Source organism: Boleophthalmus pectinirostris, unplaced genomic scaffold (genome assembly GCF_026225935.1).
Source record: "Boleophthalmus pectinirostris isolate CB_2022bp ecotype Guang Dong unplaced genomic scaffold, ASM2622593v1 HiC_scaffold_13, whole genome shotgun sequence".
Taxonomy (NCBI): Eukaryota; Metazoa; Chordata; class Actinopteri; order Gobiiformes; family Gobiidae; genus Boleophthalmus; species Boleophthalmus pectinirostris.
The window spans coordinates 16012276-16025224 of record NW_026571036.1 but is presented as its reverse complement, the minus strand read 5'-3'; the positions used below and the strand labels follow the sequence as shown (position 1 = coordinate 16025224).

The 12949-nt window shown below is 38.1% G+C and overlaps 1 protein-coding gene across 1 annotated transcript in view; it reads right to left on the bottom strand.

Moving 5' to 3' along the window:
- Positions 1-3501: 3501 nt before the first annotated feature.
- man1a1 (mannosidase, alpha, class 1A, member 1) overlaps positions 3502-12949 on the bottom strand; it is a 152346-nt gene continuing 142898 nt past the window's right edge. Inside the window, exon 12 of the mRNA XM_055149325.1 lies at positions 3502-9200. Within this exon, the coding sequence (XP_055005300.1) occupies positions 9074-9200 (127 nt within the window). The 3' untranslated portion in view covers positions 3502-9073. The remainder of the gene's footprint in view (positions 9201-12949) is intronic.

Genomic DNA, 12949 nt, shown 5'->3' with positions numbered 1-12949 from the left:
AGACACTATGTCATCCAAACTGATGTGACACTGACCAGCGCGTTAACACGTTCAACCAACCACCGTGTCGTCTATAAACACAAAGAACACGAGGCAGTCAGTCATTACAACACAGTAAACAGAGACAGGTAAACTGGGGTTGGCTGGTGTTCTAACACTGTCACAATCTAGACAAATCTTAATATTATTTTAGTTTTTTAATGTTCCGATTGCTTCTCAGATTGCTTCTTTTTGGGATGAATAAAGTATCTATGTAGTTTTTATTGAATCTACTCTACAAAAATGAATGCTGACCCTTTATAAAGCCATACAGTGTAATCTTTCTGCCATTTTTCTAGCCTGAAATGTTCCACAGTGTGCCTTTAAACATGTATTCCTACTGTGAGCGGGCTTGCCTATCCACAGGTCTGACTTGTTAACCATAAGTCTAATAATGAAAGCCATCACCTGCAGGTCTCCACGGACATGTATACAATACGTTAATGCCATACTGTGGGACATTCCAGGCAAAAAAAAAAAAAATAAAAAATTAAATACACTATTCTAAAACCTAAATGTAAAAAAAAAAAAAAAAAAAAAAAAAAAGTTAATATATATAATAGGGCCAAGATTTCATTCGTAATCACATAAAAAAAATATAAAATAAAATAAAAAAAAAAAAACGTGTGACAAGAATGACGGGATGTACGCTGATATTAACTGTAAAAGTGACGGTGTTTTTGTTTTGTAGGCCTATTCATACTTTTCAAATGATCATTAAAACTTTTTGTGTGTGTTTGCTAATGTGCCACCATGGTAGCTCCAAAATATTCCACCATAGACATACACGTAGAACCCCCCCTAGGTGTGATGTGACTATGACTGTGTATAAGTTAGAGTTCAATATATCTACAGTATTTGTATTTTTATTTCGGTCCATTTGGCTTTGACCTGGACACACACCTCTTCTCCATCCAAGTGGCATCATTAGCGACTCGTAACCTGTTGCCATGGGAACAACCTTTTATTAAACCAAACAAAATGACGAGTAGGGCTCAAATAAAACACTACGGCTAAGAATAGAAAATAAACGCGAGTACGTTAATAATCCAGAAGCACCGAGCTGAAACACTAAAGGTTAACACGCTGTTCGCAACATCCTTGAAAAAGATTCAATTCGGCACGAGAAGCGCAGTCTTTTGTTTGGTGTTTCCATGGCAACGGGAGGACGTGCACGCAAACGTCACGCGAAACACGGACGTCAAACACTGGATATTTTAATTTAGCTCCTACATAACACCACCGATTGTACTATTGTAGTTTTAAATATCCGCAGTTCTATAAGCGTTCACACTGTAGCTACGTGTTTAAACTCAGCCTATGCCCAAAAAGAGCACACAAGATTAACTTTATATATTTTCTGTACAAATCTGCAGGCCTTTTCGTATTAAATAATAAACCGAACAGAAAAGGTCAAACGCTTTGGGTGTACATAAAAACGGAGCAGTCTTACAGTGCCCCCTGGTGGATGGATGTCTCTATTACACACACAGTCAGATAAACACACAACTGTAAAAAAAAATGTTAAAAAAAAAAGCAAGTGAGCAAGTAAAAGTTGAATCTGGACTTTTTAGCGTTACTAACAAGCACCCGATGGAAATAATTAAATGTAGCTTTAAAGGTCCATTCAGACGTCCATTTTCTTCCGCTTATCAGGGGCTGAGTTGCAGGATCAGCAGACTAAGCAGGGACTCCCAGACTTCCTTCACCCCGGACACTTCCTCCAGCTCCTCCGGTGGGACCCCAAGGTGTTCCCAGGTCAGCCGAGAAACATAGCCCCTCCAGCGTGTCCTGGGTCTTCCTGCTTTAAAGGTACGCTATGTAACTTTTCAGATGGAGTGTCTGCCATCTGCTTGTCTCCATGGGTGTGTCATGTCTTTGCCTGGAATGCTCCACAGTAAGGCTTTAAATGTTTCTGTTTCAGTGTAGACAAGTAACACCACCTACCCAGAATGCAGGTCAGATCTGTGGAGAGGCAACCTTGTTCACAGTAAGAATGATGTTTTTGAAGGTATTTTTGAGCTATACAAACACAGATTTGAACAAATGCGGATAGAGATATAGGTATAATGCCATACTGTGGAAAATTGCAGACAAAGTAGTAACATCTCCATGAAGAAAAGCAGATAGAAAAGTTACAGAGTACAGCTTTAAGGCCTGGGTATATTTTCTCTTCTCATATGTTCCAGTTCAAGAAGATGTATAACTTAAAAAAATAAAAATAAATAAAACAATAGAAATCACAAAATGGATGTTTGATAGAATGCAAAATTACATTATGAAATTGTCAAATGTACTAATAATAGTTCATGATCAAAAAGTAGCCTATTACACAATTTGCTTAAAAGATTTTGACAAGTTGAAGATTACATTTATGGCGAGTTTTCAATGAATTTGTTTTTGCAGTGAACTCCTAAATAATCATTATTTGAGTGTACTTTACTCATGACCCTCCTGGGCTACCGTAGCTGTTATGATCTTGAATAGAATTGGTGATTCATGTTATTAGGTTCTTTTTTCATACCAACAGTTTGTTTTCATACCTGATAGTTTCGACTTCGGTCTTCCTCAGTGGTCACATGATGTTGTTGTGAAATGTCCAGTCAGCTGATTTATACAGATTTTGTCGCTGTTTTCTTACTGGAGGAGGCAAAACGACAGCGCCATCTGCAGTCCGACTTCTTCAGGAGAGTATCCCAGGTGTGTGAGAGTAAAAAAGCCCCTCGTCCTGGTTTGGGCTAATAACTAGGACTAGGTATCATTCAGAATTTGCAGATACGATACACACCTCAATACATAGGCCATGATACGATACATACCTCGATACAGTGATCTTACCGTTCTGTAAAAACTAAAGGCTAAATCATGGCTGTGATACTAAAAGTCTTTGTTAAAACATGATACCCAATATTTGCTGATAAAAGTGTAGGTAATAGTCTGGGTATCATTAAGAAGTCTTAGATACATACTTCGATATATAGGCCACAATACGATACATATCTCAGTACAGTGCACTTTCAGCTCGATACAATATATTTCAGATCGATTTGATACGGTTCAATAAAAATAAAGGCTAAATCATGGCTGTGATACTAAAAAAGTCTTTGTTAAACCACTTCTTGTGTAAAGTGAATATGAAACACAAACATTTTAATCATCAAAACAGTGAAAATGTGAAATGTGTCGGATAAACGAGTTTCTTTCTACTAAAACAACAAAACTGTAGCACTGTAAACAAAATAATTTTGTAAAATACGCCAAAAAATTATCTTCGCAATATATCGATACACCAGCCCATGGTATTGATGCTGTATAATCGAATTAAACGATACAATATATTGATGTTTTGATATTTTTGCACACTCCTACAAATAACATAAATTATTGGAAGACCAAATGAACTTCACTGAATTAGAAATGTAAAGTGGAAACTGTATTTAAAAACAAAACCAGGAGACAGTATTTATTAAAAGCGTTTTATTCACAATAGAAGTGTAACAAATATAGTTTATTAAAAAGTCTGCTGCTCTTAATATCATTTTCAATATCCAGGAGATTTATAGAAACGTAGAGCGGCTCACCTGCTCCAGTGGAATATGTACACTTTTCTAGAATAATCATTATATTAAGAATATCAACACAACAAAAACAATTCCCCACAACTCAAAATATTGCATAAACAAAGTAAACTATGTGCAATGGAATGATTATCAGCAATTTTCTGTACAAGACAATTCTGAGGTTTCACAAGTTCAAATTCACACGAGTTCCTTATCAGACACAGTTTTAGTCCAAAATCAGTATTCTGGACTAAAACTGGCTTAAAGAGTAGAATCCCAATTCACTTATTCACAACAGAAAAGCATTGAACACAACAAGAAGTCAACAAGAATCACCAAGAGACGTTTCACCCATTGAGAACAGAGAACTTTAAAGAATGGATGGTCCCAAAGCCAAAGTCAAACACAGGTCCAATCAACTGCATCACCAAAATACACACTAAATAATCTCAAAGAATTTCACTGTTTCAGCATTTTAAAGCTCATGAAATCAAAATACAAGATACTAATGGTGATTTTGCTACATATTTTGAGTTGGATTTATGTAGAAAAGTGTTTGTTTAAATGGCTGACCAAAAAATGTTTAAATTATTATTAATAAATGTAAACATCTGCTTGGGACATAACTCCGATACTCCACTGGCTAAACACTCAACTCAGTATTACTAATAAAATACAGTACAATATATTCCAATGAACTCCAAAATTTGATCCAAATTATTTAAAACAATAAATAATATAATAAAAAATATAATAGAATATATTTCTTATTATTTTTTGTGTATATATAAAGCATTAAAACTCTCCAAAAAGGTAAATAGAGCAACCAATAGATGACTCTAACCTGATATTCTAATTATTGATCATTTCTATTCTTATGAATCGTATATTGATACTTTACAGCTGATGTTATCAATGTTCCCATGGAAGCTAACTGAATGCACTGCTCTGTCTGAAGCTCTGTTACTTAATTTACACTTTAATTTAAGTTTTATTTTAACACAATCTGGCCCAAAAGAGCAGATTTTATTGGAACTACAGCAGGTCAGATCATTTGTGCGCTTAAAAAAGTCTCCATTTAGTTTTTTTTCTTGAGTTTTCAAACTATATTAAAACATTTTTGACAGTTTTCACTAATCTGTGCGTTGTGTTACATTCTGCCAATAGAGACACATGTACAACACCCCCAGCGTGACGTCACTGCAAAGTATCAACAGGTCTCTTTTTGTAACTCTGATTATTAGTTACTTGTGACTGACAAAACTAAAAATAAAAAGGACCTCACTGCGTAACTTCTGATGAATCTCTTCACACAATACTTTTCAAACGCTTCCTTCATTCTCAGGTATATTTAAAATAATAATAATAATAAAGTCGGGCTCCTCCAGACGCTAAAAGACAGAAGGAGCAGCGTCAGTGTTTCGTCCTTTGTCCCTGTGTCCGTCTCATACAGTATTCTAAATGTGCGCGTTACCTCGTCACCTCGGCACACAGCGTCATTGTGCTTTCCGTTCATAAAGAAATCCTAGATCTAAAAACGACAAACGAGGGAAGAGAAAGAAAGAAAAGAGGCTCACTTCACATTGGACGGTACATTCAGTTTTACAGTAAAGCTGCTGTAGCCGATGTAAATGGGATTAACTCCAGCAATTTGGGTCAATACCAACGAGCTGCGGAATGAAAAACCCTACACCACGTTACATAAATACAGTTGTTTACTATAATCTCTCACTCAGCTGTATTCAGTAATCGTTTTGGATGAAACAGCTTTACTAGGCCAACTACAGTTACTATTACAGGTCCAATATTACACAAAACTGACTCTTGTGAGGTTTAAGTGTGTTAGAATGTTGTTTCCACGTCAAAACATACTCTACCTCAATTTGTGTTTTGTTTCATTCACACATGTTTGAGTTATTCTTTATTATTAGTCTGTCCACATCTCCAAAGCTCAAAATGTTCCACCTTGTGATGTCATGAAGCAGTAGTTTTCAAGTTAAGAGCGACCCTTTTACTTTTAGTTCAGTCGCACTTGGCAGTTCCAGGGCTGAAATTATCCAAATGATTCTAGTGAAAGTTGTATGGAGTTTAAAAACTGAATGTGTGAATGAAACAAAACCCAACTCCACGCATGTTTACGATGAAGAAACAACATTAGAAAGTGTAATATTGGACCTTTAAAGCAGCTGGCCTTCAAATAAATAATGCCCAAACATGAAACATTTTTGGATATGATAAAAGCTCTTAATAACTTCTAAAAGACCAATCCTGCAAACCTCAGCATTCACACAAGTATAATTTAAAACTAAAACGACTACAAAGCAACTGAGTGAGACAACATAATTATAATATTTCACCTTTGATAATAAAAATAAAGATATTTACCTGACTGACGTGAACGCACCACAATACACCGTGTTCCTGAACCCATCTCGAAAGGAAACTGCACCGTCTACGTCTCTCCAGCAGATGTCAGTGTAGTCAAACTAATCAGCTGGTGAGAAATCATTGAAGCAAAAGATCTAATATTTCAAAACAGACCAAGTACACTGAAGCGAACACAAAATGATTACATTCAAATACAGAAAAATGGGGCGTGTGATTTCGGTTTGTTTTTGTGACGAGACTGACTGGTGTTAAAGCTGTGTACGGTGGACTTGAATGAGCTGCTACTTCCTCAGACTACACAGTGAAGGCACTAAATAAAAGACTAAACTCGCTCAATCCGGCTGCTGCTGTAAACGAAACACAACATCACTGATCTCCTGTTGTAGATACGAGCGCCCCGGTGTGGACAGAGATGGTACTACGACCGTGTGACCAAGCAGAGGCCGGTGTTTTGAAGCTGAACAGATCCGGCTTCGGTGAAAGTGTGGTTGTCCCCTCACGGAGGAGAAACATCGTACAGTGTGTCCTACTCAAGTGGATCATGGAGCAACAGGAAGCAACTGAGCCAGAGAGGTTTGGCCACGAGAAAATGTTCAGGAATGACTCCCAAATTAATTATACAGACGAATGCTCAAAATGTCTGCCCGCTTTGATGTATTGCTTATATTACGTAGCAATTTCTTAAAAGATGGAGCAGAGTGGTAGAGTGGTTGGCTTCTAAGAACTAAAACTCAGGTGCGTCCAGCTGTTCACAGACAAGGGTAGGTTTAAGAGGTTTAAAGGTACATTACGCACACTTTCTGATTGAGAAAAATGACAAACTGCACCTTTAAATGAGTAAATCTTTGGACGACAGACTACGATGCAAACACGTAACTCTGTGTGAAGGTGGCTGTACCCGATTTTTGTCCATGTAGTTGGGCAAAAATTGTTCTGCCCCATTAGATATGTCGTAAAAACAGCTCTAAAAACAGGTCAAAATGTGATCACTGTGTAATGTCTGCAGTCAATTCCAAAGCGTTTTAGGGATGCACTGATCCAGCTTTTTCTGTTCTCATACTGATACTGATATTTTGCTTTTAAACATCTGTCGATACCTGATATTTGCTGATAAAAGTGTAGGTAGTAGTCTGGGTATCATTAAGAAGTCTCACACGCATACTTCGATATATAGGCCACAATACGATACATATCTCAGTACAGTGCACTTTCAGCTCGATGCAATATGTTTCAGATTGATTTCGATACGGTTCAATAAAAAATAAAGGCTAAATCATGGCTGTGATACTAAAAGGTCTTTGTTAAACCACTTCTTGTGCAAAGTGAATATGAAACACAAACATTTTAATCCTCAAAAAAGTGAAAAAGTCAAATGTGTCGCATAAATGAGTTTCCTTCCTCTAAACGAACAACAAAACTGTAGCGCTGTAAGAAAATAATTTAGTAAAATATACCAAAAAATACTCGATATATCGATAGACGGGCTGGCTCCACCTAGTGCGTCCACTCAATTTCATTTCTCTTCAGCGACTAGATCAGAAATTGGAATACACTAGACGGTTTGGAAGAACCTCGGAAGTGCGAGTTTGGGCACCAGCCAATCAGCAAAGAGCCATACATTCTGTGTTGGCAACAATTCCCGAGATTGAGGATTTAAAGTCGGAACAAAGAGAATGTTTGATGAATTTTATCAAGGGGAAAGACATTATTGTCCTTCTTCCTACAGGAATTGGAAAAAGCTTAATATACCAGTTAGCCCCGTTAGTGGCGCATTACATACGTCACGACCAAATAACAGTGATTGTTTAAATAAAAAAAGTACCCGCCTACTGTCAAGAGAAGGAATTCTAACACTGTGAGATCAGACGGTTTCTACGAAGTGAAACCAGCTGATGATTCAGGCTAATATACCGATACAGCAGACCACGATATCGATACTGTATCATCACATTGAGCGATCGATATTTTGATATTTTTGCACATCTCTAGTAGGTAGTGATGAAAATGGCACTTGTGTAACTGTTATTTACCCTTCCCATCGTCAATGATTTGATTTTGACCAGATTTGTCTGAATAAAAGTTCAAACGTTATGAGACAGTCTACACCAGCCTGAAAATCGTCTTATCACGTCCAACCAAGATATCAGCTTAACCGATACCATGGCCCACACCAGACCCAGCAGTATCATATCAGTGCATCCCTAATTAGCATGCTAGTTGTTAGAAAGACATCTGTAAACCGTTTTAAATGAACTACTGTCAGTAAAAAAAAAAAAAAAAAATCAAATACAGCACCTTCAACTGGACCAGAAACAAGTTGAAGTATTTTGAGATGAATGTGAAGAGAGGATAGAAACCAGGATTAATCACACAACACAATGTTCACCCTTATGCAATAAACAGTAGAATGACAGCATGTGGAAAAGTGTCTGGGTCATTTAGTGAAAACCAAGAATGACCAAACCTCTTTAGGAACATAGTGCAAATGCCGAACAACCCTTAAATAATAACTTTAAGTGGGGAACATTGAAGTCAGTGGCAGGTAGAGCCCAAACTCACGAAAACAGTTCAGAAGTTTGGTTTTAGTTTACAAGTTCATCTGAAAAGCGCTGGAAAGTTGTTGAGGGAAAAGCGTTTGTGAAGTCAGTCTTGCGTTCCTCGAACAGTTTAGCCAATAATCCGCGACGGGCAGACACCGCTTTGGGACTTTGACTTTGAGATGTAGCGACGCACAACAAAACAGTGAACAAATGGTGCGAAAACTGTCCGATTGTACCTCTGAACATCTCTTCAATAATCCCAAGAGTAATTTACACAAAGCCACGTAGTCGTCCTCCTCTGAAGATATGTATTAGTCTTTATTACATTCGGACTAACTGCATTATCTGGCAGTGAAGGCCCAGCGTAGGACCAGGAAAAATAAAAACAAAACAAAAAAAGAAAAAATTTTATTACGAACTCCAACTCCCCAATTTTGTCACGTTATTTTAAAAAATCCAGTCCAGAAGAGTCCTGGGGCAACGCTGGGGCAGGCTCAGTTACACAGGATAGGACAGAGAGGTTTGTGCTCTTATTCTGACGGGCCGTTACTCCACCTCGTTGGGTCTGTCTGTTTTGTCCCTCTTGAGGATCGGTAGCGGGTGGGCCTCAGTGTTGAAGACCCAGTGCTCGAATGGGAGGTGGTCATCATCTGAAAACAGCAGGTACAGATACCTGGAGACAAAAGAGACACTTTTTTACTACACAATTATGGCAAGTGTAGATACGTTCAGTGTTTGTAAACAGAACATCTGCGATCTGAAGGCTGCTCACAGAGTTTTACTGTTTATTGACAAAAAGACTAACTCTAAAATTAGTATAAATGCAAACAAACCAAAAATATACAAAGTTAAGCTGGACAAATTGCACCAAAACCTAAAATATTTGACAATTACATTTTTTGTTTTATTTAATTAAGCTCCACTTTAACAAGTAGAAGTTAGATATTGACTCTTAATATTCATTGGCAAATATAAGATATAAAAACGACATTTTTTCCCCGCTGTCTGAAATGTTTCTGCCTTATTTAAATGAATGAGCAACCAAGAATTTGACCATCTGCATTCACAGTTTGGTAACAGTGTAACCCAGGTTCCCTGTTGAACAGGGATCAAAATGCCCTGTTGTGTAACAATACAATGCATAACTGAATAACATCAACATAATTTACACTGACATGCCAAGAAACACCATGTTGCTAATGCTAATAATTCTAACCTATCTTCCACACATCTATTTAAATCTAATCACCAAGGCTGCATCCCCATTATATATGAGTCACATCACAGCTAATATGTTTCAGTTTAGAGACTATATAATAGGCTCTGTGAATACGACTGAATCATTTTAATTAGCACTGCAGAATAATAATGACCATGTAGAATGCATAGACACTGTTCCTTCCTGATTGTTGTAAGATCCCAGTGCGAGCCAGAGGATCTGTGAGTGAATTTATTTAGCTGCACACCCTCTCATCTGTATTCTGCCGCCCTCTGCCCTTTGGCGTTAAATGCCACGGCCCGTATATGAATGAGAGAGACTGGGACATGTGCAGACAGGCTGGCTGCTCCAGACCTCACCGTAAAACAAATAGTCAGCTTTGACAGCTTGTACAGCCCAGTGGACGCGTGACGCACACAGAAGAGGGAGATTGGGTTTGAGGATTTTCATTATGACCTTCTGTGATGTGAGTGAGGTAGAAAAATTTAGTCCTCAACATCTTGCAGACTTCGAGCTTGTTTGTGAAAAAAGTGTTAAATTTTCCAAAGTGGAGAGGTCAGATGTTCAGAAGAAGACTTGGTGCTGTAATCAAGTTAAAAGTCTGTGCTTGTGTGAAGTATTAGAGAAGGAAAAATTACACATGCTTTCACTGCAAGAGCAAGGATTTCTGTTTTTGGCACTAATCTTGTGCAGTCTGAAGCACAAATTGCATGATCAAATCCACAACATATGCCTTTGATTTTAAGAAAGTAACTGTATTCTTCTGAATACCAACAAAGTGAAAAAGTAGAGAAAAATGACTTCTTAACAGAGGATGTAGACTTTTACCGTGCACTGGATTTTACACTGGATTCAAACACAGCAAAACACAGCCCACAGCTCAGGCTTTATATGTGGAGTAGAGCAAAGGAACATAATGGAGTTTGACTCCAATTTGATTTTTGAAATAAAATGTTTTCATCTTGAAGACTGAGTGTTCCACACTTAAGTTCCTTAATCTCATTCCAATGTGTTCTGTGCACTTCTGAGGTCAGTGTCTGCACTATTTATTGTAGATTTCATCACAGGGGTGGCCATTAAACAAGTGAGGAGAGTTGTGTCGACGCTGAAGATGAATTGTCACGGGAGACGAGTTTATGAAAGATGGAGTGATGTAATCCTGTGGTCACTCTTGTAATGACTCTCACAACAGTTACATCTTTCAACGCGGAGATGCATGAGATCCATTTAAACAATGAATGTGAGCGTTTAGTTCATTGAGACTGGCTCCAATTCTCCAACAGAAAACTACGGTGAATGACAAAATTAAGATTAAATAGCTCGATCTACATTCTAAATCTCAGTGCATTTTTTTATGATGCCTCTTTGATTGACCATTTTAAACTATTTTAAACTGTCCTACTAAATTGTTCTATAACTCCTTAACTGTAAATAACTTTTGTCCAGTTGTTCTTTTACTATATACTATCCTTCTACACTTTCATCTTTAGTTCCTTGACTATGTCATCTGAACTTGACTTGTCCTGTTCATGCCCTTTGCATACACCACAAAGTTGTCCAGTGTTTTCGGCCCCATCCCTCTGCACCAGTGCCCCTAGTGGCCCAAAGCGTTGAGTGATGGCGTGTGTGTAAAGTATATCTTTAGCAGTGACAGAGATGAATCCAGGAAGTGTCAAAGAGCTCAAAGCTAATACGCCCCAGAAACATTAGTGAACAGAAGTTATGGTCTGGTGCTAAACTGATGGATATTTTGTAATGACGAGCAGGGTCCATGATGCCGTTACCGTGGTTATGATGCGTCTTGACGGATGGGGCAATTATTGTGGAGCTGTCCGGGCCGGTGGTCAATTGCTTCCATATATCCCCCCTCTAGTTGTCCACAGGCAGCTCTTAATGTGAAATGATGGTAATGAGACGTTTTCATTTGCTGCGTTTCCATCGGGGAACATTCAGGCATAAACAACAGTCATATTTCATGTGGATTTTGGGGTGTAATTCGAGGGCTGGTACAACCAAGGAGAGATGAGAAAACTGCCAAAGGATTTAGAGTAAGTAAGTCTGATCGGGTGATATTTGTGAAGATGGAAGGCAACCTGCTTTATGTCAAAATGTTTTAAAAAACGCATGTGCAAAAATGACTAAATGCTGGTTTCAGTCTTTGAAATTCACAGACAGAAACCTTGTACACTTGACTTGACTACACTTGACTTTTTAAGTCTATAAATGAACACCAGACTTTCTGCCAACAAATTGTGTTCATTACTACTTAGTTTAATTGAATTTCTCTCTTGTAATTCCTTCTGCTGCCAATAGAGGGTGAGTGTACCAGACCAGTGTATGAGGCGCACTGAAGCTGTGAAATTACATTTTATTATATTCATTACCATATTTTTCAGATGATAAGTTGCACTTTTTTCATGATTTGGGTGGTCCTGCGACCTATATATTAACATTTTCACACACTGACAGCGGCTCTAGGCTCTAGGCTTGTGTGTCAGTATCTGCTACTCCTATAACTTCTGTACCTCTGTCACTGTGCCCTCTACTGCGCATTTCTCCTGCAGAAAGGGCCGCTGTCCTGCTGCAAGTAATGAAATATGCAACCGAAAATGGTAATTGAGCAGCAGAAAGAAAGTCTGGAGTGTGCGAGAAACTTGCGAAGGACTGGCGGAAAGCAGGGATTATCGTGGAGGTATGTTCTCCACACAACATCATGGTAACTGGGCGGGTGTGCCATGCAACTTTCTTGGAAGTCATTGGATGGACCGACAAAGCCTGAACTTCAGTGACAACCAAAACCATCCTGTAGGGATTCAGAAAGAGTGGAATAATTCTAACTGGAACTGATGCCGAGTCTGATGACAGCTCCACAGAAGAGAAAGTGGTGCTCCGTTTACCTCCAGAGGTCATGGAGTTGCTCAGAAGTGACACTGAGGATGAAGAATTCAATGGATTTAGTGATTTGGACTGAAATGGAGAGTTTGGTAAACTTATGTTCTGTTGTTTATGCTATAGTTATCTGAATAACTGTTCACGTTATGTTAACAGTCTGTTGTTCTCTGTTCTATTGTCATTACTATAAATTGCCTTTCAAGATGAAATGTCGGTTCCTGGTCTCTGATTTTATCAAATAAATTTCCCCCAAAAAGTGCAACTTACAGTCCGGTGTGACTTATATATATATTTTTCTTCTTCATTATGCA